This window comes from Gekko japonicus, unplaced genomic scaffold, assembly GCF_001447785.1.
Source record: "Gekko japonicus isolate JY-2015 unplaced genomic scaffold, Gekko_japonicus_V1.1 scaffold959, whole genome shotgun sequence".
NCBI classification, from domain to species: Eukaryota; Metazoa; Chordata; class Lepidosauria; order Squamata; family Gekkonidae; genus Gekko; species Gekko japonicus.
This window is the reverse complement of record NW_015164699.1, coordinates 201581-226880: the sequence shown is the minus strand read 5'-3', so window position 1 is coordinate 226880 and position 25300 is coordinate 201581. Positions and strand designations below refer to the sequence as shown.

At 48.8% G+C, this 25300-nt stretch overlaps 1 protein-coding gene across 3 annotated transcripts; it reads left to right on the top strand.

Annotated features, from left to right (window-relative positions):
- Positions 1 to 838: 838 nt before the first annotated feature.
- Positions 839 to 21870, top strand: MRM1 (mitochondrial rRNA methyltransferase 1). 3 transcript variants are annotated; one of them, XM_015409488.1, is made up of 6 exons: positions 839 to 861; positions 5238 to 6092; positions 6394 to 6487; positions 14295 to 14415; positions 21489 to 21608; positions 21731 to 21870. In XM_015409488.1, exons 2-6 carry the CDS (start codon positions 5266 to 5268, stop codon positions 21775 to 21777), a joined length of 1209 nt encoding a protein of 402 aa, XP_015264974.1. In that variant the 5' UTR covers positions 839 to 861; positions 5238 to 5265; the 3' UTR covers positions 21778 to 21870. The 3 variants fall into 3 exon arrangements, with proteins under 3 accessions (XP_015264974.1, XP_015264978.1, XP_015264977.1); XM_015409492.1 differs by lacking the exon at positions 839 to 861 and adding an exon at positions 892 to 1050; XM_015409491.1 differs by lacking the exon at positions 839 to 861 and adding an exon at positions 1310 to 1341.
- Positions 21871 to 25300: the final 3430 nt, after the last annotated feature.

Sequence of the window (25300 nt, the reverse complement as noted above, 5' to 3'; positions counted from 1 at the left end):
CCTGGGGGTCGGCAACCATAGGTACAGGAGCCAGAGAACTAGGGACCCTCCTTGGTAGATGAAGGCAGGTGCGATGCCTCAGAGGAAGGTGGCTCCTCCAGTCCCTGAGCACTTCTGCCGTAATAAATCAGTTTAGTTTTGAATTATTTTTAAATGGTGCGACCCTTTTATCAAACACGTTTTTAAAGGAGACTTAAAAAATCCATGCAAATGAAAACAATAACAACAAAGAAACAAAAAAGAGTTAAAATAATTAATTAATTAGGGAAGGCAAAAGACAGAGAGGGAAACCAGGTGTCATCCAGAACTTGGAAAAGCGAGGAAAAGCCGTCGATTTCCTTTCCTATTTTAGAGCTTGCATCAGTTCATGAAAGGTTATTTTGACTTCCTGCTTTATTTAAGAATATGATAATTTAAATGCGTAACTTCAGAAAGTGTATTGTTGATATTCTGATTTTTGGAATACAAGAACTTGTTGCTACAGAATATGTTATTTCAGCTTTTCGGGTTCTTCTTATCCTTGTGGTAAGCCGAATAAGTTCATGTTGTAATGGAAGTGAGGGGGCCACACGACCATGGAAACGACTTCGGACAGCGCTGGCTCTTCGGCTTGGAAACGGAGATGAGCACTACATTCCTAGAGTCGGATTCGACTGGCTTCCGAGCAAGGGAAACCTCCTTCATCTTCTTCATCATTATCATCATTAATAAAATTGTTACTAAAATTTTTAAAAAGAAATCAAGCTATGGACAGCAGGTGGCGCTGTGGAATAACAGGGTCTCTCTGGACCGGCCCCATCTCTATGACCTCGCTGCTGGATGAGCACCCGGAAGTGGAAAGCTGTCCACGTGGGTGATAAGGTAGGTTTTTTCTCTCCTCTGCAAGAATTGGGTGTGTGTGTGTGAAGATGCCTCGCTATTAGCAGGCTTCGTGGGGTGCCCCTCGTGTTGCAAAGAGCAGCGGCAGCAGCCTGTGCTTCGGATCCACTAATATGCCCGTGAAGCAGCAAGGAAGATTTCAGCGTCCTCTAATTCTGCCTCCGTCTGAATGTGAGAGGCAAAAGAGGAGAGGGGAGCGCGTGGGAAGCCCGGTTGCCTGCATTTGGTAGCTCTCTGGCAATCGAAGGGACCCTCGGAGGCGTTAAAGATAAAATCCCGCTTGGGTTAGGATCGGAGAAGCACCGCGAGAGGAGACCGGGGTCTCTCTTGGGAAACAGAAAAGCCGGCAGTTATTCTGGTCCTTCCCCTGTGCAAACCGGGCCCCTTTGTGGAGCAGGCAGGAGAACAGCACAAGAACAAGAAAGGACTGGGCCTTTGTGAGAGCTGGAGCGGAATTAAAGAGTATTTACACAGCTTTTGGGGTTGACTTTTGGGGTTTGTCTTTCAGGGACCTGTGATCCTTTTGAAAAAGTTGTGTCTGCAGTGTTTTATGGTCTGCTTTGAGTACTTGCCAGCCCTCCTCCCATTGCTTGGGAAAGCTTGTGTGCTTTTTACCGCTGTGTGGCAGGCAGGAAATCAACAAGGGAAGCCTCTTCACATTTCCTATCATTTAACTCCTATCATTTAACCCTCCTTCTCCCTGGCTATTAAATTAAACCCCTATAACATAGAGCTTGCATCACTGCTGCAGCCCACGGGGTTGACACTTTCCTTGCGCTGCCCACTATAACCCCAAGATCCCCTCTCAGTCTCAGCAAGTTCAGACCCCCATTAGCCTAGACTTGAAGTCAGGATTTTTGTGTCCCCATGTGCATCACCTGACACTTACCAACACTGAACTTCATTTGCCACGTTGTCACCCACTCACCCAATTTGTGGGGGTCCTCTGGGAGCTCTTTGCAGTCAGCCTTAGTTGCTCTTCAACTTTCATGTTGAAGATGTAAACCTGTAAAAATATATGAAGGGTTTTTAAAAAAGATTGTGTAACTTGTTCCCTTTCCATCTTTCCCCTTGAGGGTTGAGCATGTGGTGGCGGATACAGTGCTAGACTAGCCCAGGGGTGGCCAAACTTGCTTAACATAAGAGCCAAATAGAATAAATGTCAGATGTTTGAGAGCCGCAAGACATGAACAGATATCACACACACGTTTTTATTTTAAAAAATACAAATTTGCTTTTTGTTAACATTAAAGGAGATTGCCAAAAATACAAACAGAAGGGGTAAAAACTGATATCGATAATATTAATTTGTCCAATGATATTTATTTGCCTGAGAAAAAGAGAGAGAAAGAGACAGGTGGAAAGAAATAATGGAAGAGGTGGAAAGAAAGAGAGAAAAAGAAAGCAAATAGATGGAAGGGAGGAAGAAAAAGGATGCCTCCCCTTCACTTCCCCAGCCACCCTGCCAGGAGCCGCAGAATATGTGTGAAAGAGCCACATGTGGCTCCTGAGCCGCAGTTTGGCCACCCCTGGACTAGGGCCCGGGAGATCTGGGTTCATGTCCTTTCTGTGCTGTGAAGCTCCCCGGATGACCTTGGAGCCGCCGAACCCACCTCAGGGGTTTGTTGTGAGGGCCAGATGGAAGAGGGGGGAAGCAGCTCTGCCGTTCTGAGTTCCTTGGTGGATAAAAATGCATACAGATGGACAGGTGGTGGTGGGAAGTGCCTTCAGGTCACATCTGATTCATGGCAGCCCTGTGGCATTTTCACGGCAAGAGGCATTCAGAGGAGGTTTGCCGTTGCCTGTTTCTGTGTAGAAACCTGGGACTTCTTTAGTGGCCTCCCATCCCGATATGGACCAGGGCTGACCCCCCCCCCCCGCTGAGCTTCCAAGATCTGACAAGACTGGCCTATTCTGGGCAGTTGGATGGACAGGTAGACAGCTAGTGTTAAGCGGTGAGCCATTTCTGCATGCTTTGCAAGGTAGAGAAGAAGAAGAAGAAGAGATTGGATTTATACCCCGCCCTTGTCTCAGAGCGGCTTACAAACTCCTTTCCCTTCCCCTCCGCACAACAGACACCCTGTGAGGTAGGTGGGGCTGAGAGAGCCCTGACAGAAACTGCTCTTGAGAGAACAGCTCTGAAAGAACTTGTGACTGACCCAAGGTCACACCAGCAGCTGTGTGTGGAGGAGTGGGGAATCAAACCCGGGTCTCCCAGATTAGAGTCCGCGCACTTAACCACAACACCAAACTGGTATCCCTTGATCATCTATACTTAACCCTCAATGATAGTGGGGGGGGGGGGGGGGGGGAGTTGGTCCAATGTCAATTCTGCATGCCCCACAGATGATTACGTGGGGGGAGATAGCAATGTAAACGAAATTTCTGAAATGTTAGCTTTTTAAAATGGATGGAGCTGCTACATGCTCAAAGCAGTTGTGTGGCGTAGCGGTCAGAGTGCCAGGTTACAGCTGGGGAGACCCAGGTTTGACTCCTTCCTCTGCTGTGGAAGCTTGCTGGGTGTCCTTGGTCCAGTTAGGTCATGCTCTCGGCCTCATCTGTGTCACTGGGCAGGGCCGGCTCACTCACTAGGCGAACTAGGCGGTCGCCTAGAGCAGGACGGCCCTTAGGGGCGCCAAATTGAACCCGGCCCCATACACTGGGAGTTTCTTGATTATTTATGTTTTTCATTCTTCCTAAAATGCATTTATTTTTTTGAAATGGGGGGGGCCCGTGGGGGGGGGGGGGGGCGCCAGAAGGGATCCTTGCCTAGGGTGCAAAATAAGCTGGGGCCGGCCCTGTCACTGGGGTGGCGTGAAGGTAAAATGGAGGCGAGGAGAGCAACATAAGCTGTTTGGGGGAGAGAAAGGCAGGGTGTGAGTGAAGTCAGTCAGTCCTGTGGTGAGCAGTTACAGAGTCACACTAGGATCTGGGAGTCCCTGGTTGGAACCCTTGCTCTGACCTGGAAACGTCTTGGGTGACCCTTGGGCCAGCCACGGACCCTCAGCCTCATCTGCCTGGCAGGGTTCTTGTGAGGATGAAAGAGAGACAGGGGAAATGATGTGTGTTGCCTGGAGAGCCTGTGAGGAAGGTCAGGATAGAAACGGTGCCGTTTGGTGTGGTGGTTAGGAGCTGTGGTGAACTAGGTGAAGAACGGGCTAAGTGTAGGCAGCGGGAGAGGCGCTCTCTGATTGGTGAGCCACTTCCATGACCACGGAATGCATCCAGGAGGGGAAAAGAGGAGTCGGTTGGGGGCAGCTGGAAGCGGGAGTGACAGTTATTGAGAAAGGGCTTTTGGGTGGCTTCCTTCTGAGGGAAAACGCTCAGCCTGGGGCACAGGGACAGGGTGTCACAGACTAGAGGGACAGATGAGACTCTGTGGAGAGGCTTTGCCAGAGCCAAAAGGGGCAGATCTCTGTTTGAAAGAGAGACACCAACACACACACACAGGGAAGGACTGGAGGTCTATTATCCCGGGGAAAGTCTTAGGGACAGACAGATCTCCAGCACAACTGGGGAGCCTTGAATTATATATTACATTGCATATGATACGTAACGTCACAACTGCCTGCCAATGTTACCTCTAAGCTGTGGAGTCTTGTGAGCAAAAATTCTACTCTGTGAGCCACTGGCATTAAAGTTGTGAGCGTGCCTGTTGTGGGGAGGGGAAGGGAAAGGAGACTGTAAACTTCTCCCAACAACAGGGTATAAATCCAATCTCTTCTTAATAAAAAGTTATCTTCACACCTGGGTCCCCTTGCTTCCTGCCAGGTCTCTGTGCTAAAGCCAGTGGGAAACTGTTCAGCCGCCCTTTGGGGCAATTTCAGAATGCCTCATTTTCCTTTCAGACATGCATGTATTCATAACCAAAAGGAATCAGAAACCTTTATTTTTTTAAAAAAATTGAAATTTGAGACTCTTGGCATGCTCCGTTCCACATCCTGCCATCATGTTCTGTGGGTTTTCTGTTTTCTCACAGGACTGTGGCATTCACACAGTTGCTTTGCCCAAGTAGAAACTCTAGTTCAGCCTATGGGCCAAACTGCATTTTTAACGACTCATTGAAAAAAATGACCAGGATGGCCCAAGCTGGCCAAGTCTCCTCAGATCTCGGAAGCTAAGCAGGGCAGGCCCTGGTCAGGACTTGGATGGGAGGCCACCCAAGGAAGTCCAGGGTGGCTAGGCAGGGGCCGGCGATGGCAAAACCACCTCTGAAGGCCTCTGGCCTTGGGGACCCTATGGGGGTGCCGTGAGTCAGCTGCCCCTTGAGCAGGCTTTCCGCCACAAGGAAATGGATCGTGTAGTTTGGCCCTCAATAAGTATTCCTCTTGACCTGATGCCGCTTCTTGTTTCTTAAGGCAGAGCTAGACAAATACCAAGCCCACCATGGAATGCCTCCCGTCCTTTAAATTTTGCTTCCGGAATGCTGTGAGATTGGGACTCGCCGTTCGTCGCAACCACCCTCCCCAGACTTTCCGTCACTTCTCAGTATGGGAGGAACGGCTGTTGCTAGAAAATGGCTCCCCCCGCAGGGCTGGCCCCAAAGAAGTATCTCGCCGGCACGTCGACTCTCTTCTGGATAGGGCGGAAAGTGGGGGGGCTGCCCAGCCAAACCAGCAGCCACTTCCGACTAGCAAACCCTGCCAAGATCACAGGCTTCAGACTCCATCCCATCTCCGGTGGAAGCTGCCTGCCAAATGTCCGCCCGCCAGGGAGGAGGAATTCTGGAACCTGAGAAACGACGACTTCAGAGAGAAGGGACAGTCACAGCCCAGACCTTTGCCTGCTGGACGGACCAAAGGCTCTGAGGTCTTGTTTGGGATTGCGCCCTGCTCCTTGGCGCTGGCGAGGGCCAAGAGGGGCTTCTTCAGGCTGTTCCTCAAGTCTGGCAGTACCAGCACGCGGCCCGTGATGGAAGATTTCTCCCAGCGAGCAGAGGCCCGGGGCATCCCCGTGAAGCTGGTTCCAAGGAAGGTGCTGGATGCCCTTTGCCAGGGAGGGGTCCACCAGGGCGTCTGCTTGGAGGCCACGCCCCTTCGCCCTATTAGTTGGCAGGAAGGGTCCTCCCATGAGGCTGAGGGGGCCACCAGTGAGGGGGCCCAGCTCCTCTGGCTGGCCTTGGAGGGGATACAAGACCCCATGAACCTGGGGGCTGTCCTGCGGTCTGCTCACTTCTTGGGTGTTGACGGGATTGTGATGAGCCAAAGGAATAGGTGAGTTTTTTGTTTCTATCTTCTGTTTTAAAACGGAGGCCGTTGTTAATATCTTTATATTATTAATGCTTATTTATTGGTGTGTATCTTTTGCGGCACAACCATTTCTCTTGTTTTGTTTCTATCTTCTGTTTTAAAAAGAGTGGGAAAGTGTGTCTGTTTGCAGGTGGGGGAGACCAAGGAGAGCAGGTGACCAAACGGAATTTTGCCTGCAGGGGGATTGTTAATGGGTGGTTCTCAGCTGATCTTGAAATCTCAAATAACGTCACCCCCCCGGGGGGGGGGACTTTTCAACTTGCAGTTGCCCTCTCACACCCGTCGTCAGCAAAGCGAGTGCTGGGGCCATGGAAGTCTTGGATGTGTTTGGCACTGACCATCTCCAGAGCTTTCTCCAGGTAAAATAAATGGAAATACCCAGATCTGTTATATCGGGGTAGGCAGTTCCCGATGCGCATGTCAAACAGCTGCTTGGTCGGCCATTTTGCATGGCACATATTGCTTAAGTGTCCAAGGAGAATCCTTGGCTTGAGGGGCCAGAGGTCTGGGACTGCACCCCATGTCTCTATCTGCCTCACACCAACATCTTCAAAGGCAGACAGCGTATTACTTTTTTTTGGGGGGTAGCCCGACCTTGTGCTACATTATCATCTATTTATCTGTTTACTTGGATTGTTTTTTAAATTCTGCCCTATCCTTTATTGCTCACGTGGTTTACAAAATTTCCAGGGCACGATCCAGTCAGAGGAGCTCGCTCTTCTTCTTTTCTTTAAATAGCTCCATCAGTTTCAAAGGCAGAGATTGGGAGATCCTGCTTAACTCTGCCTTTGAAGTCACTAAAAATAGATTAATTTTGGCAGGATCAGATCCTCTCCTGCCCAAAGTCTGTTACATGTAACTAGACATCATCATCATCCAACAAAAACCAAGCCCACCACTGGCCTGGATCACCATCTGTCCTTCTGAGTTTTTGCTGCTTTTCTGGGTTGGTGCTACTTCGGCTGAAGGGCAGGGTATAAATCCAGTCTCCTCTTCCTCCTCTTCATCATCATCATCATCATCATGTTCATCTTGGAGATAATTTTTACATCGGTTGGGGAGGAGTTAGTTTGATTTAACTTAATTTAGTTAATAAACAAGAGGTGGGACCCGCGATACTGTGTGTGGGGGGGGAGTATTCCCCACAGCTCCCAGCCTGCAGAAGTGGCAGCAGGTGAGCCCAGCCTTCTCCCTCCCCCCTTCCTTCCTTCCCCCCCCCAGTGGCGGCGGTGAGGCCAGCCCACCAACCTTTCTCCTTCCTCCCTCCCTCCCCTTACTTGTCAAGGAGGAAGCTGCCGCAGGTAAGCCTTCTTCCCCGCCCCTGCCTGGCCCCGAAGGTGAGGCCTGTGCAGCTTTGAGCTGCTGGGCTCGCCAAACATCCCCCGCCCCCCCTGGCAATGGCGGCGAGGCTGGGCCCGCCAAACATCCCCCGCCCCCCCCTGGCAATGGCGGCGAGGTCCATGTGGCTCCGAGCTGCCAGGCCCGCCAAACCTCTCCTGCCCCCCCCGGCAACAGTGGTGAGGCCTCGGCTCGCCAAGCCTCCCCCCTCTCCCAGTGGCGGCAAGGCCTGGCCAACCTGCCAAGCTTTCCCTCCCCGCGCGGTGGTGTTGATGACGGCTGAGTCGCTCACAGCTGCCAGCCCACCAAGCCTTTGACTTTCCCCTCCAAGCAGCAGCGGCGAGGGAGTTCGCAGAGCGTGCGTAGGAAACACTCTTTTACTTTTGGGGGAATTTAAATATCCCCCCTATATTTTTTCTACTTTTTAGATTTTTGTGCACACCTGGGGACTGCCCCAAGAGGGCAGGAAAATTTCCCTGCCCCCTAGGTGCCCCCGATGTATGGATTTAGATATCCGCACGCAGGGGGCGCCTTCACTATTAGATATATAGATAATACATAAATTTTAACGCTGCTGTTTCTGTGTATTGTATCTACTGGGAACAGCCTACATTTAGAAGATACTAAACCCAAGTCATTTTATTCTATGTAGATCTCATTATAACCTACGCTTTGAAGTCATTGGAGTCTATTTGACCCCAACAACATAGTCATAAAAGTTTAGGAGGTTTTATTTCTCGGGAACATTTTTAACATGCCTTTCTCCCTGACCAGACTCGGGGTGGGTTGCAATCCCAACGAAACAGCTTAACCATTAAGAAGGTATCCTTCGTAAAAGACCAGCCAGTGGTAACTACAAAATTCCTCAGGCACATTGAACGGCGTCTTGCTGAGTCCTTTCCCTCTGACCGACAAGTTTAGATGTCTCCTCTTTTCCACAAGAGGTGTGTTTTGCGGTGCTTGGTCTCATGACGGCAGCATTGTGCAAGGTTTAAAAACGTTGGAGGGGGAAGGGTTGTCGAGAAGAAGAGGGTGCTGGAAGAACAGAGATTGGAAGAGCAGGATTTGACGTGGATGGCAAAAGAATGGAACTTGTTGGATGGGGTCGGGTCAGGTGCGTTTGGATACCCCTGATCTGTAACAGACCCAAGACGATGACTAGCGGGACGGCCCTTGACACTCACGGACATTCCTCATGCGGCGTCTTCATTGGCAAGTTGCCACCTAACCTTCTCCTTCTTCCCTTTGGCTCGTTTCAGAGCCTCGTCCGAGCACCGATCGGTGCCAGCAACCCTTTCCAACTGATATAAAAAGACCGTAAAAAAGTGTTGAGGCTTAATTGAAACATCTGGGGGGGGAATCAGTTCCTTTACTATAAAGTGCAATTTATGAACCCGCGGGCTGCTGTGGCGATCTCTTTAATTGGGTCCTCATTGGCCAGCTTAACCCCTGTCACCGGGTGCGCATAAATTTTGGTATTCTTATCGCCTGGAAACTGCAGATTTTTCAAAAAACGAGGCCATAAGGAAGCTGTTCCCCCCATCCAACACCCCCAGACTTTTTGCTAAAATGAATTTTGCAGTTAATTGGGTGCTCCTCTTTCTATGTCGAGGCATGCAGGGCAAACCTGAAAGGGTGAGGATATGCGGAACATTCTGCCAGATCCGACTGAGGTCCTGCCGAGGTCTGTCTAGCCCAGAGTGCTGTTTCCGTTCTGTAATTATTTCTGAAGGACTGCCATCTTTTTAATGAACTTGACTGTCAATGAAGGCCCACAGTTGTTTGAGCACCCCTGCTTTTGGAGGTGGGGGTGGGCAGTGGCCGGAAAGAGGGCCTTTTGGTGTAGTGGTTAAGTGCACGGACTCTATTCTGGGAGAACTTGGTTTGATTCCCCACTCCTCCATTTGCAGCTGCTGGTGTGACCTTGGGCAAGCCATAGTTCTGTCAGATGTGTCCTTGAAAGGGCAGTTCTCTCAGAGCTCTCTCAGCCCCACCTACCTCAGAGGGTGTCTGTTGTGGGGAGGGGAAGGGAAAGGAGTTTATAAGATGCTCTGAGACTCCTTCGGGTAGTGAAGGGCGGGGTATAAATCCAATCTCTTCTTCTTTTCTGGGGTTGGCGATAGAATTGCCAGCAATGCCCACTCTAAGCTGTGGAGTTTTGTGAGCAAAAATTCTACTGTGTTAACTACGGGCATGAAAGTTGTGAGCGAGCGATTTGGTTTCTGCATAAGTTAGAAGAAGAAGAGATTGGATTTATACCCCGGTTCTCCCGGATTAGAGTCCGTGCACTTAACCACTACACCAAACTGCTTTGGAGCCATCCTTCCTGAGCTAAGACAAAAATGTGTGAGCCAGAGGCTAAAAAACCGAGGGCTAGCTCACACTAACTCAGCTTAGAGGGAACACTGGCATCTAGAGATATCCTGGGATTAGAACTGACCTCCAGGCGACAGAGATCAGTTCCCCTGGAGGAAACGGCTGCTTTGGAAGGCGGACTCCATGGCATCGTACCCTGCTGAGGCCCCTCCCCTCCCTGAACCCCGCCCTCATCAGGCCCCACCCCCAAATCTCCAGGTATTTCCCAACCTGGAGCTGGCACTGCAGTTGTGGACCGCTCTCTGGAACGCCACACAGTTAGCACCTGCCTGGTCGGCTCTCAGCAGCTGGCTGGATATTGCTCCTGTGTTCCTGACCTTTTAATTAATTTTAATTGGTGTTTAATTAGATAATCATTGCTGATTCCTGCCTGTTTTTGAACCGTCTGCCCCCGTTGGGCGGCAATGTGCTGTTTGTTTGTTGATGAATGTTATGGCCATTTCCCCACTCATTAGCCGCCTTGGAAATTTTACACTGAAAGGCAGGGACAGAAGAATTTTAAATGAATAAATGGCATGGCTCTCCCTTTGCCTCACTTCTCTGTCCAATGACAGCACACAGGGCTCCGAGGGATACAGTGCCTTTGTGATATTTGTTCTGCTTGAAAATATAGCAAATGCAATTCACGTGTATCCTTCTCTCCCATCTTTCATAGAGCGTTTCCAACTTTTCCATTGATCATGTCCCTGCAAGGCAGGTTAAGGCTACTACAGGGCTTGAGAAATCCCAGGTGCCTGGTTGCCGTGGTGCCTAAAATTTTATTTGAGGTGCCAAGTATTTTGTGTGGCAGCATTAGTCAGGAAATACAGTCCTCTGTCACCCTGAAGATTGAAACATGACTCTGGCTCTGCAAGTTTTGGGCTGGCTCCTAGAGTCAAAGGAAATTAATCAAAGCCTGGGCAAAGAGTGAGCAGAAGGGTCACCCAGGCAGCTTCGCTGATGAATGGGGATTTGAACCATGGCTGCCAGTCCAGCGCTCAGGCCACTACACCACACTGTCCCTCACATATCCAAGGGAGGCGTAGTGGAGACAGGTGCAGTCCTTACATAAGGACAGAAATGTCCTGCTGGATCAGACCAATAGTCCATCTAGTCCAGCATCCTGTCTCACACAGAGGCCAACCAGTTCTTCTGGACGGCCAACAACAGGGCAGAGAGGCCGAGGCCTTCCTCTGATAAGAACCTAAGAAGAGCCCTGCTGGATCAGACTAGTGGTCCACCTAGTCCAGCATCCTGTCTTACACAGTGGCCAACCAGTTCTTCTGGACAGCCAACAACAGGGCAGAGAGGCCGAGGCCTTCCTCTGATAAAAACCTAAGAAGAGCCCTACTGGTTCAGACCAGTGGTCCACCTAGTCCAGCATCCTGTCTCACACAGTGGCCAACCAGTTCCTCTGGACAGCCAACAACAGGGCAGAGAGGCCGAGGCCTTCCTCTGATAAGAACCTAAGAAGAGCCCTGCTGGATCAGACCAGTGGTCCACCTAGTCCAGCATCCTGTCTTACACAGTGGCCAACCAGTTCTTCTGGACGGCCAACAACAGGGCAGAGAGGCCGAGGCCTTCCTCTGATAAGAAACTAAGAAGAGCCCTACTGGATCAGACCAGTGGTCCACCTAGTCTAGCATCCCGTCTCACACAGTGGCCAACCAGTTCTTCTGGACAGCCAACAACAGGGCAGAGAGGCCGAGGCCTTCCTCTGATAAGAACCTAAAAAGAGCCCTACTGGATCAGACCAGTGGTCCACCTAGTCCAGCATCCTGTCTCACACCGTGACCCACCAGCAGAGCACAGTGGCTGAGGCCTTCCCCTGGTAAGAACCTTCTTAGGGCCATCTTATCCAACATCCTGCCTCACACAGTGGCCAATCAATTCCTTTGGAGGGTCAACAACATGGCATAGAGTCCTAGGCCTTCCCCTGATGTTGCCTCCTGGCTCTGGGATTCAGAGGCTTAGTGCCCCTGAACATGGAGGTTCCCCTCAGTCCCCAGGGCTAGCAGCCATTGATAGACTTCTCCTCCATGAATCTGTCTGATCCCCTTGTAAATCTGTTCATTCCTGTGGCCCTCATGACATCCTCTGGTAGCAAATCCCACATATGAATCATTCTCTGTGGCAAGTAGTATTTCCTTTTGTCCTCCCTGAACCTACTGTCCATCAGCTTCACTGGATGACCTCGAGTTCTAGTCTTTTGGAAGAAGGAAAAAGAAATTTCCCTTTGTCAGCTCTCTCCACCCCATGCATAATTTTTATAAACCTCTATCATGATGTCCCCCTTTAGTTGTCTATTTTCTAAACTGAAAAGTCCCAAACTGTTGAGCCTTCCCTCATAGGTGCTCCAGCTAATCATCCTGACCGCCTCCTCTGCGCTTTTTCCAGCTCTGCAGTTTCCTTGCATAAACCATTACATGAAAAGCAATGTATGTATTTACCCTCCTGTCAGGAACTTCTTGCTCCTTTGTCTAATTCTTCTCTCATCTCAAATGTCCAAAGAGGCTCCAAATAGCTTCTCTGGGTGGCGTCACCTTCCCTCAGCCCTGATGGCTGTTACATTCCAAAGGCGGGTAGGGGATTCTCAGCTGTCAAGGATCAACAATGTTCATTCATGATGAGTCCCTGGCCACTCATTGGCACTGATCGAGATGACTAAAATGCAACACAGATATTTTCATGATAATGCTGTATATCGTGTACCAGAAGAGCCAGTTTGGGGTAGTGGTTAGGTGCACAGACTCTAATCTGGGAGAACCGGGTTTGATTCCCCACTCCTCCACTTGCAGCTGCTGGATGACCCTGGGCAAGCCACAGTTCTGTCAGAGCTGTTGCAGTTTCTCTCAGAGCTCTCTCAGCCCCGCCTACCTCACAGGGGGTCTGTTGTGGGGAGGGGAAGGGAAAGGAGTTTGTAAGCTGCTCTGAGACTCTGAGTGAAGAGCGGGGTATAAATCCAATCTCCTCCTCCTGGGTTTGAATCCAAGTCTTATGAGGAAAGGCTGAAAGAGTTGGGTATGTTTTGCCTGGGGAAGAGAAGGCTTAGAGGGGACATGATTGCAGTCTTCAAGTATTTGAAGGGCTGTCATGTAGAAGATGGAGCAGATCTATTCTCTCTTGCTCCGGATTGCAAGACTAGATCTAATGGGTGGAAATTACAAGGGAGTCGTTACCGGCTAAATATCAGGAGAAACTTCCTAACTGTAAGAGTGGTTGAGCAGTGGAACAGTCTGCCTCGGGAGGTGGTGGGTGCTCCTTTGCTGGTTGTTTTCAAGCGGAGGCTGGACAACCATCTTTTGGGTATGTTGTAGGTATGCAGGGCTATCTTTCGGCTATGCTCCTGCAGAGTGCAGCGGGTTGGACTAGATGACCTGCAAGGTCCCTTCCAACTCTAACATTCTATGATTCTATGATTCCTCTGCCTTCTTCTTGGAGAACATTATGATGCAAAAGCAGAGTGCCAGTTTCTTTTTGTGGGGATTGTTTGTTTGTTTGATTCTGCTTTTCAGCCACAAATTCATTCTGAGAGTGGGTCAGAAGGAAAATCTAGGTGGGTAGCCGTGTTGGTCTGAAGCAGCAGAACAGAGCCCCCGCACTCAAACTTTGTTCTGGGTTAGAAGGAGAAAGCCATCCAAGTGATATGAAAATGCAACGTAAATGCTCTTTACGGAAATAATTTTCCGCTAGAGCTAGTTCCAGGCACGACAGAGGGGTGCTTGGCTGCATCTGACCCCCTCCCCTTATGTCCTCCATTTAATCTAGTTGGGAGTAGGAGGGGCAGTGAATGAGCCTCTGCTTGGCACGCAGAAGGTCCCAGGTTCAATCCCCGGCATCTCCAGTTCGAAAAAGGATTGGGCAGGAGGTGATGTGAAAGACCTCTTCTGCCTGAGACCCTGGAGAGCCACTGCCAGTCTGAGTAGACAATACTGACCTTGATGGACTCGGGGTCTGATTCAGTATAAAGCATAAGAACATAAGAGACGCCAATGTTGGATCAGGCCAATGGCCCATCCAGTCCAACACTCTGTTTCACACAGTGGCCAGAAATACCAGGTGCCATCAGGGGGTCCAGCAGTGGGGCCAGGACACTAGAAGCCCTCCCACTGATGCCCCTGCCCCCCAAAAACCAAGAACATAAGAACATAAGAGAAGCCAATGCTGGAGCAGGCCAACACTCTGTGTCACACGGTGGCCAAAAATACCAGGTGCCCTCAGGAGTTCCAGCAGTGGGGCCAGGACACTAGAAGATCTCCCACTGTCACCCCCCCCAGCTTTGGGGAAGGGTGGGGGGTCTCTCAGCTAAGCTGGATCCAAGCATGCTGGAAGGGGTACAAGTCAACCAGATGTACTGTTCCTTTTTACAGTGGAATTAAAGCTGTGTGGATGTTTTCTAAATGTGTGGGGGATATGCAGTTTTGGGGGAAAGTTGACTTGTTTGTCTCCCCCTCCCATATTTATGTTTTGAAGGCAAAATCTGAACAAGGATGGGAAATCATTGGGACGGTTGGCCACTCCACAGCCGTGGATGACATTCCCACGGAGAGCTGCTTAGATTTTCGCTGGACAAAGCCCACTATCTTGTTACTAGGTGGGTAACATCCTGGTATTTAAACCATGGGGTATGATGCGTTGTGATGGAGGACCAGTTCCCACGGCACAATTCGCTATCGAAGGCTGGAGGATTACGATAAAGTTAAAGCAGCCGTTTCACACCTGGGACTGTGGATCTGCAGGGAGAGTGTTACCAGGAAAGGGGAGTGTGGGAAAGGGGTAATTAAGTGGTAATTAAGTCATTTGGACACAATTACGTCCTGTGAAACGAAGAGCTGGATTTATGGCCAGTAGGTGACTTGGACAGCCCAGGTTAGCTCCATCTCGTTATAACTCTGAAGCTCAGCAGGGTTGGTCCTGGTCAGTACCTGGATGGGAGACCACCAAGGAAGTCCAGGGTTGCTATGCAGAGGCAGGCCAGGGCTAACCGCCTCTGTCCGTCTCTTGCCTTCAAAACCCTATGGGGTTTCTACAAGTTGGCTGCGCTTGATGGTACTTTCCACCACCACTAGATGTAAAATATGTCAGCAGTAAAAGCAAACAGACTCTTCCAGGGGTTCTCCCTCATCCAGCAGGGAGGGGAAGGGCCCAGTATGGTGATGCAGCTGGCTCCAAGACGAGGAGGAGGAGGAGGAGGAGATTGGATTTATACCCCACCCTTCACTCAGAGTCTCAGAGCGGCTTACAAACTCCTTTCCCCTCCCCACAACAGACACCCTGTGAGGTAGGCGAGGCTGAGAGAGCTCTCTTGAGAACTGGCCTTGAGAGAACAGCTCTGAGAGAACTTGTGACTTGCCCAAGGTCACACCAGCAGCTGCAAGTGGAGGAGTGGGGAATCAAACCCGGTTCTCCCAGATTAGAGTGGGAGTGGTTAACCACTACACCAAACTGGCACCAAAAAGCATCCGTCGAGTGCTTACAAGATGGATGTACATGGTAGAGAAGCGCAAAAATATTGCTAAATGCTTACAACCAGATGGCTTAGGAGGGTCACCCGTTCCTTGGACTGCAGCCATGAACCAGTTCAAGTTTCACATCCTGTGTCCTCATCTGGGTGGGTACTTGATAGGATATAATGGAGCATTGTGGGTAGAGGTCTGGATGCCATCATTGCCTGTTCGAGCTGTCTTACTCGGAACCCTTTTCCCCACCCCGTGGAGATCTTGTCCATTATCTTGTTGGCATCAGGCACTACTTTTCCATCTCTCTGGCCTTCAGCTTTGTAAGATGGCTCCTTTGGCACTGTAATGGCCAAACTTAGCACAAGTAGAGGGACAAGGGGTTCAGTGATGGTGGGGCCGGGCACACAGGGCAGCTGGGCGAGGTTTCAAGTGCTTGAGTCCATTAATTTTTTGGAGAAAGTCTTACAGTCTGGAGGCACGGAGAAGAGCCCAATGTTCTTTAATCAACAAGTAATTAAATTGTGGGATTCACCTCCAGTGGATGTAGTGATAGCCATGAATGTGTGTATGTGTTATGTGCTGTGAACTAGCTTCCAACTTATGGCGACCATAGGAATGAATGGCCTCTAGAATGTCCTAGCATTAACAGCCTGGCTCAGGCCTCGCAAACTGAGGGCCTTTGTAGCTCCCTTGATGGAGTCCGTCCATCTCATGTTGGGTTTTCCTCTTTTCCTGCCGCCTTCCGCTTCTCTTGGCATTGCTGTCTTTTCCCGTGAGTCTTGTTTCCAATACCTTCTGTTTAGTCATTTTAGGTTCTAGGGACAGTTCAAGGTTAATTTGATCTAGAACCCACTTATTTGTCTTTTTGGCAGTTTGTGGTGTCTGTAAAGCTCTCCTCCAACAGCATAGCTGTCAAAGGGGATGAGACAGGTTCACGGAGGAGAGGGCTATCAGTGGCTCCTAGCCACGGTGACTGAAGGGAACCTCCACATTCAGAGACAGTCATCCTCTGAATCACAGTGCCAGGCAGCATCAGAGGAAGGCCTTGGCCTGTCTGCCCTGTTTGTTGGTCCTCCAGGACAACTGGTTAACCACTGTGTGAAACAAGATGTTGCCCTTAGATGGACCGTTGCTCTGATCCAGTGGGACTTTTCACATATTGTTACGTTCAAGGCAGAGATGTCCAGACTAAGGGGTGTCTAGACTAAGGGAAGTCAGTAGGGATGTGAAGGCCCGGAAAAAAAACAGATTTTTTTCCCCTGAAGCCTTTTTTGTTTCCCCCCCCCCCAAATTGGAAAAATTGAAAAAAGAAAAGAAAAAAAATTGATTATGGGACATTTTATTTTAACATGATGAATAAAATATTTTAAGACAAGGTGTTCAAATATTTTCCAAATCATTTCTAAAAAATATGTATGGTATCAGATTGATCTAATTTCTGTGCACTGAGGACAAGCAAGTCCTAGGTTACAAACTGAACTCTCCAATGCAAGAACAAGATGCATTTCTTCCTTTAGGAGGTGCTATTGTCACAAGAAAAGAAAAAGGTTTCAGTTTTGTTTTTGCATGTGGGTGCGTATTCTGTTTGTAATAATTGTTTGGATACACTATATTTTTAATATGCTAGTTGTGATAATTTCATGCCTACAAGCTAGGCTTCAACAGTACGTGGATAGAGAACTACCAGAAGTACAAGCTGGGTTTCGAAGAGGTAGAGGAACGAGAGATCATATTGCCAACATTCGCTGGATTATGGAGAAAGCAAGAGAGTACCAGAAAAATATCTACTTCTGCTTCATTGACTATGCTAAAGCCTTTGACTGTGTGGATCACAACAAACTATGGCAGGTCCCCAAATTGGAAAAATTGAAAAAAGAAAAGAAAAAAAATTGATTATGGGACATTTTATTTTAACATGATGAATAAAATATTTTAAGACAAGGTGTTCAAATATTTTCCAAATCATTTCTAAAAAATATGTATGGTATCAGATTGATCTAATTTCTGTGCACTGAGGACAAGCAAGTCCTAGGTTACAAACTGAACTCTCCAATGCAAGAACAAGATGCATTTCTTCCTTTAGGAGGTGCTATTGTCACAAGAAAAGAAAAAGGTTTCAGTTTTGTTTTTGCATGTGGGTGCGTATTCTGTTTGTAATAATTGTTTGGATACACTATATTTTTAATATGCTAGTTGTGATAATTTCATGCCAAGTAAAAATGTCCATAGTCATATTTTATGTTCCTAAAGTAACAGAATGACTTTCAATCTGAAAAAGAAAAAAGAAGTGCTAATGTAGCATTTTTTTCAATTTTTCAGAAAATTTCTGGGTTTTTTCCGAGCTTCAAAATTTCCAGAAATTTTACATCTCTAGAAGTCAGATGGTCTGATAGGCTTAATTCCCCCTGTGGCGCAGATTGGCCTTCCATTGTCATCACCTGAACTCTCAAGGCCAATAGGGCCATGGGGGTGTTCTGTGAGTCTCCCATTTGGCATGGCATGTAGACTCCCGGAAGCTGGGGCAGAAACCTCAAGTCGAGGCTTGTGGCACCCGACGGGAGGAAGCCCTATTGGCATGGTGTTCATTGCTGATCAGAGAAGAAGTTGACCTCAAAGTTCATAAAAACATTGTCAACGAGGAAGGGAAAATGATGTATATAAACGGAGGCCATCTCGTCATACCTCTGACAAGCTAGAAAAACTGGCCTCTGGGAACTTGTACGATTGTGGGTTCAAGACTGTCCATGCTCTGGGCATCTCTTGAGAAGAGAGATCATAGGAAGGGAAGGTGGGAGATCTTCACTATACTGATAGAAGGAGGAGGAGGAGGAAGCTTACAGTCACCTTTCCCTTCCTCCCCCCAAAGCGGACACCATGTGTGGTAGGTGGGGCTGAGAGGTTGCTTTCGAGAACTGCTCTTATGAAAGCAGCTCTGAGAGAACTTGTGACTGACCCAAGGTCACCCAGCTGGCTGCATGTGGAGGAATGGGGAGTGAAACCAGATTAGAGTCTGCCACTCTTAACCACTACACCAAACTGGCTCTTAGTAATAACAGGTCCATCTGGCTGAGCGTGCTGTTGCCCTTAGGGGCCCTCAGGTTTCCCCCAGGAAGCCCACAAGCGGGGAAGGGCCATAGCTCAGTGGCAGAGCACCCACTTTGTACGCAGAAGGCTCCGAGTTCAGTCCCCAGGATCTCCAGTTCAGAGATGGCAAGTAGCAGGTCATGAGAGGGGCCCTTCTCCTCCAGATATCCTGGAGAGCCAGTTCCTGTCAGAGGAGGCTTTGGAGCTAGACTGGCCAAGGGCCTGACTCAGGAGGCACACTCATTTGTATTAAAGGATAGACTACTGCAATCTTCATTCCACTGCAAGGGAGCCAATCCTGATTTATGCACTAGGTGCTGTTCGTACCAGGGCGGGAGGCACAGGAAGTGATTTGGGCTGTTCCACTCTACTGGCAACGCAGTACCACCCAGCAGTCCCATTTCCCTCTTGTCGCAAGACTCATCTTTAATTAAATTTCTCACTGAACTCCCAAGCACAGCATCTCCCTAGAACCATCAGCCTTTATATTGCAAGGACGGGAAGAATAATGGCCCGTGTGGGGCGGGGGGATGATGGCAGCGGACCCCAGGGAAATCCTTCGCAAGAGCGACGGCAGCATGAACCTGGGCTGGGGGGTGGGGGGAGACGGCAACTCTTGGCAGCTTTTCGTTGAACAACGAGACACGTCTCTGCGAGGAAGTCCACCCCATCCCTTTTGTCGGGGGACAGCCGGGGCTGAGTGGCAAACTCTTTCCGTACCTCCACCAATCTTACCACTGACAATGGTTTTAAGTCTCCTCTGAGCACTCCCTCTTGGCGGAAAAGGAAATTGAACAGCGTGTGGTACCGGAGAGCCTGAGAAATGTGTTCCCTGTGGGAATTAGCAGTAGAATCTGAATGGGGACGTATTCCTGAAGTTGGGATTAGGAGCAATGCTCCCTCTAAGCTGTGGAGTCTTGTGAGTAAAAATTCTACTTTGTGAGCTGCTGGCATTAAAATTGTGAGCCAGCAATTTGGCTACCGCATAGATTAGTTTGCTCTGGAGCTCTCCTTCCTGAGCTCAGATGAAAATGTGTGAGCCGGTGGCTAAAAAACTGTGAGCTTGCTCACACTAACTCATCTTAGAGGGAACACTGATTGGGAGTGGGGGCTGGAGTCCCACACACTGTTCACGCCTTCTCTCGGGGTGAGTGTCCGGTGTCGGGAACCCTTTTCTAGATTGCCAGTGATTAGGTTCTAACCAGGGGGGTTTCCAAACAGTTCTGGGGTCTGGCGACAGAGTTCCGTGATTGAAACGGCACTTCCTGGAAACTGGTTTTTAGTCCTGATTCTAATGAGCTTCAGTTCACACTCTCTGCTTCTCATTAGATTGAAGGCATGGGCCGGTCTAGTTTTGGGGAAACCTGGATTTGTAAAATTCAGGAGGGAGAGGCCTCTTTTGGCTGCTGACGAATCATAAGGCTGTGTTCACGTGGAGAGGGAGAACGCAAGCCTGTGGGCCTTGGGGAGGACCGTGGCTATGAGTTCAACAGCTCGCTTCCCTTTGATGTGATATTTGGCTGTTCCATTGAATGGGTTGGAGGTTGTGCCGGAGACCGCATGGGCAATCTGCCTGGTACATCTTTGTTCCCTAGGTGAGTGCCTAGGAGAAGGCATTTCTTTCTGTGTCCCCCCTTCTTTCCCGTTCCTTCTGTCTGGAGAGCAGAAGGTAGGTGTGGATGTGCATCATCCAAGCAGATAAAAATCTTCCCTTGACCCTTTGAGGGTTCCTTCTCAGCTTCTACCGTCCTGTTTGGCTCTGGCATAAAACACATTGGCTGCTAACGACCTGGGATTGATTTCAGCTCTGTTTCCGCTGGCATATCAGAGCCTGTTGGATGGTTTAATCGCTAATCAATGCAAGCCTCTAGTTAAACGTTTGGTTTCTGTGTTTACCTGGTAGCAACATGGAAACTGCGGGTGCTGGTTTTGACACCAGCCCTTTTGGTGAGATGGAGACTGCGTGGAGAATTTCCAGAGGTGAGACCGAATCTTCCGTTTATTCGCGTAGCACAACAGGTGCCCTCCATAGAAGTGCCTCCAACCCAGTCAGTGGAACATCCAGATATTCTGTGTCCTTTAAACTACTCTTTCTCAGCTCTCTGAAGTTTGGGAAGTGGAGTGGGTGGAGTTACGATTGTGAGTTGTCTACACCTGGTGAATATTTTATTGAGTGACCAGCTTTGTTGGTCTTAAAGGTACCACCGGACTCAACATTTGTTCTGCTGCTTCAGACCAACACGGCTACCCAACTGAGGCTACGCATTTTATGTTTAATCTGCTTTCAACCAAATATAGGATTCTGAAGCAAACTTGCAACAATTAAAATGCAATAAACCCCAACAATATTAAAAGCTGCCACCCTCCCAAACCCTTATCCTACTTTGATACAGAAATGAAAGGGTTAACCCATATACCGTGGAAGTGGAAGCATGATGAGGCAGGAAACCGTTTTTCGTGAAGTGCGCGTTGATAATTAGGATTTCCCGGTACTTTGACTTGAGAAGTTATTTTCTCTTCTCCCATAACTGGGCTGTTTTAATGTCCCAGGAGGCTTCTGCTGGGAAAATTGTTTCTCTGCCCAAGTCCCCGGAGAGCAGCTGCTAGTCACAGCAGACTAGATGGCGTGGGGTCTGAGCTGCTGCCAGTCCAATTAGGCAGCAGTTCACCAGGTGGACCAGGGGTCTGATTGTTCTTAAATGTAATGTCTGTCTAGCCTGACATCCTGACTTGGTCAGTGCTCAGGTGCTTTTCAGAAACCCACAGCCAGAGGAGGAAGAGGAGTCTCCTCAGAGCAGCTTACAAACTCCTTTCCCTTCCCCTCCCCACAACAGCCACCCTGTGAGGTAGGTGGGGCTGAGAGACCTCTGAGAGAACTGCCCTTTCAAGGACAGCTCTTGTCAGAACTATGGCTTGCCCAAGGTCATCCAGCAGCTGCGAGTGGAGGAGTGGGAAATCAAACCCGGTCCTCCCAGATTAGAGTCCGCGCACTTAACCACTACACCAAACTGGCTCCCACCCATTCGTAGCCATTGCGTGTTGTGGCAACAAAATCCATCAGTGGCTTTCGTGGTGTCCCAGATTCCAGTTTTACAAAACATTTTATGGGGGTATTTCTTGGCAGGGAATGAAGGCTACGGCCTTTCCCCGGAGACTAGAAGGCTGTGCCGAAGGATGCTGAGCATCTTCCCAGGAAGAGAACTGCAGCCTGGAATCGAATCATTGAACGTGTCCGTTGCAGCTGGTAAGGAATCCCTCTCTAGATCCACCCTGTGTCTTTCTCTTCCTTCTTGTGAAGGCAAAAAAGCTTGGTAACTGTGAAACTCTTCTCACAGATTTCTTTTGTTTAAAAAAATTCCTTTTCAGGGATTCTTTTGCATTCCATATGTAGCCAAAAAATGAAAGCGACATGAAGTTTTTGTTCCTTCTGCCTGAAAAAACAACATCAACAACACGTCCTTGAAGATGCTTCAGCCAAGGACGAGGGATCTCTAGCAAGATACGTGCTCAGCAAGAATGATTTCGAGGGTCTTCAGGAAGCTGCAGGATCCCTAAGTTGAGAAAAATGTGAGAACTAAGCAAGATGCAGTGGACTCTCCAAGAAGACTTGGGTTATCTGGAACACATCTGATAAAGTGAACTTCTGCAAAGCTGTCTCGGGGTTTGCATTATCCTTTCTTTCAGTCAATATCGCTTACTGGCAGTTATCTGAGACATCTACGGACTGTTTCCTGTGTTGTGGTGCCCTAGACACATCAGATACCAGGCCCTAGAAGAGTAAAGGGGTGGATTCTCCTCCCATGTTCCTGCCCTCCCAGTGGGTGGCTGGCCGCTGGTACCAGTGGTCAGGGCTATTTTTGGGCAGGAACGCGCAGGAACGGAGTTCCGGCTGGCTCCTGAGTTGGCCACGCCCACCAGGAGCTCATTAGCATAACAGGCCACACCCAACAGCAGACACTCATTGGAATTGGCTACTTCAGGGGTGTGTGGCCTAACATGCAAAGGAGTTCCTGCTACAAAAAAAACCCCTGGGTTTTGACAACAAACAAGGTAAACAGAATAAGAAGCAAAAGGTGGGTGTGGCTGGATGAGCACACTTCTGGTAACATGGGGGTATGGCCTAATATGCTAATGAGCGGTACTATCAGGGGTGTGGCCTAATATGCTAATGAGTTTTTGCTGTTGGGTATGCCTTATTATGCTAATGAGTTCCTGCTGGACTTTTTCTACAAAAAAAGCCCTGCCAGTGGTGCAGGTTGAGTAAGTACTGTGGGTGGAGGGGGGAGGAGAGCAGAGAATGAATAAAACAAAAAAGAGAAGGTGTTCGTGCTCGTGTCATTATTCTTCTTAATTTTTGTGTCCCAACCAAATGGAATGAATTTCAGTTCCATACTCCAGATCTTCACACCTGCAAGGGAATGTTGGTAAAAGTTTGGAAGCAGAAATGCCCATTCATTGCATACAATTTAGGTTATTAATCTTCCAGGATATGGGGAAGAGGGAGGGGAGGTGCTGTGGCTCAGTAGTAGAGCATCTGCTTGGCATGCTGAAGGTCCCAGGTTCAATCCCTGGTATCTCCAGTTAAAAGATCAGCCAGGAGGTGATGGGAAAGGTCACCACACCTCAAAAAGAATATTATAGCATTGGAAAAAGTGCAGAAAAGGGCAACTAGAATGATAAAAGGGTTGAACCACTTCCCCTATTAAGAAAGATGAAAGCGTTTGGGGCTCTTTAGCTTGGAGAAATGACGACTGAGGGGTGACGTGACAGAGGTTTACAAGATTATGCATGGGATAGATCAGGTAGAGAAAAAAAATACTTTTCTCCTTTTCTCACAGTACAAGAACTCGTGGGCACTCAATGAAATTGCTAAGTAGTCAGGAAGTACTTCTTCACCCAAAGAGTGATTAACACGTGGGATTCACTGCCACAGGAGGTGGCGGCGGCTACAAGCATGGACAGCTTCAAGAGGGAATCGGATAAGCATATGGAGCAGAGGTCAATCAGTGGCTATGAGTCACAAGGTATAGATAGGAGCTCTCGGTCTGGGGCAAGGGATGCTCTGTATTCTTGGTGCTTCTGGGGGGGGCAATAGTGGGAGGGCTTCTAGTGCCCTGGCCCCACTGCCGGACCTCCTGAGGGCACCTGGTATTTTTGGCCACTGTGCGAGAGTATTGGACTGGATGGGCCATTGGCCTGATCCAGCATTGGCTTCTCTTCTGTTCTTATGTTCTAAGGTGGCTGCCAGTATGAGTAGACAATATTGACTTTGATGGACCAAAGGTCTGATTCAGTACAAAGCAGTTCCATATGTTTATGTGTTTTTAGATGATAAAGCGTGTTTCCCAAACATCAGCATTTAACAAAGTGGGGGCTTGAATTCAAAGTGTCTCCCTTCAAAGCTATTAGGAGCTGGGCAGGTCCCCACAACTTTAACAAGGCCGGCTTTGCCGCTGCCTCCTCCTTTCTTCTGTCTACCCCTCTTCCCCAACAGCTTCCCAAAAGGCAAAACAAGGATGCTGTTTTACCAGCAACAGAGACCAGAGAATTCATGGACTCTTTTTGGATACAAATGTGCAGTTGGTTCATAGGTATCCTTACCCTCCACATGCCGAACAAATATATAAGAACACATGTTGAATTATGCACGTTGCCAGAATTTTTTCAGTGCTTTGGTACAAAGACCCAGGGATATTAAAACCTCACTGAGGAGGAAGAACCCTCCCGTATCCACTAGGTGGTAGTAACGATACACATTTTGATTTGCTGTAGGCTGGGAGAAAAAGAAAGCAGGTATGGGGAGCGAGACAGTGTTAGCATCTCTAGTTAGCATAAGGGGAAGCAGATAAAATCCTGTTTTTCATTCTTGGCATCTAGATGAGTATGTGTGTGTGTATACACATATACAGGCACATATGTACACATTACATAGACATCCCATTTACAAAACTGGAACAGATGTTGGACTAGCCACCTTTCTCTTCCTCTGGAAAGACCCCTGGGTTGGCTGACAACTGATGTGGATGCTGTGAGATGCGAACTGGCCGGATTCCCTGCCCCACCTGCCCACACAGTGAAGCTATCGCCAAGGGACCCTTGTCCACCCTGTCCAGCTCTGTCATTCCAGCTGGCCCATTGAGAGTCACCTGCTGCATTGGGGGTTCCCAGTTGGGTACCCAGGGGCAACACGGCGCCCACCAACACCTTTCCTGGTGCCTGCAAAGTATTTTTAGGAAGTAGGTGGAGCCAGGTGGGGGGCTCCTTCTGATTGGCCATGCAGATTAAAACACTAGGAAACGCCCTTCAGACTCCCCCCACCCCACTATGGAAAACCTTTTCAGACCCTGCTAATTACTCATCCCTCTTCACCTCGCTTTGAAGTAATTTGACAAAAGAAGAAGGCCAGAAGAGAGGTTTGTAAAACTGGGAATCCAGTTGAGAAAACAAATGGGAGAGATCTGTTTCTCTAAATCGATGGGCAGTAGATTCTGGGCAAACCAAAGTACTTGTCCACACAACATCTAGCTAACGTATGGAACTCCCTGCCTCAAGATGTCATGACGGCTGCTGGTCGATATGGATTTTAAAAGGAGATTATTATGAACGGATGGAAGACGATAGGTCTATCAGTGCTTAGTAACTGGTAGGGATGGGCACAAACTGATTCACAAGCCAAAATCTGGAATGAACTTCCTCAACTTATATTTGAGGAAGGTGCTTTCTCTGAACATTTACTGGACTTTTGTCCGGTTCGACTTTTCGGGCCATTTAAACCTAACAGCTGAACAGCACAGGTCTGCCCGTTAGCTATTAGGTTTAAATGGCTGCAAGCCATTTCAGTGGTCATTTTTGCTACCCCCCTGCTTCAAAGTGGGTGGAAGCGAAATGGACCGCTGAAATGGCTGCCGGCCATTTCAACCTAATAGTGGATGGCTG

Bases quoted from the DNA above. Each gene is read 5' to 3' on its own strand.
- MRM1 (XM_015409488.1), top strand. From the start codon at position 5,266: ATGGAATGCCTCCCGTCCTTTAAATTTTGCTTCCGGAATGCTGTGAGA. The intron at 6,093-6,393 runs GTGAGTTTTTTG...TTCAACTTGCAG, and splicing joins GTGATGAGCCAAAGGAATAG to TTGCCCTCTCACACCCGTCG. The intron at 21,609-21,730 runs GTAAGGAATCCC...ATTCCTTTTCAG, and splicing joins GAACGTGTCCGTTGCAGCTG to GGATTCTTTTGCATTCCATA.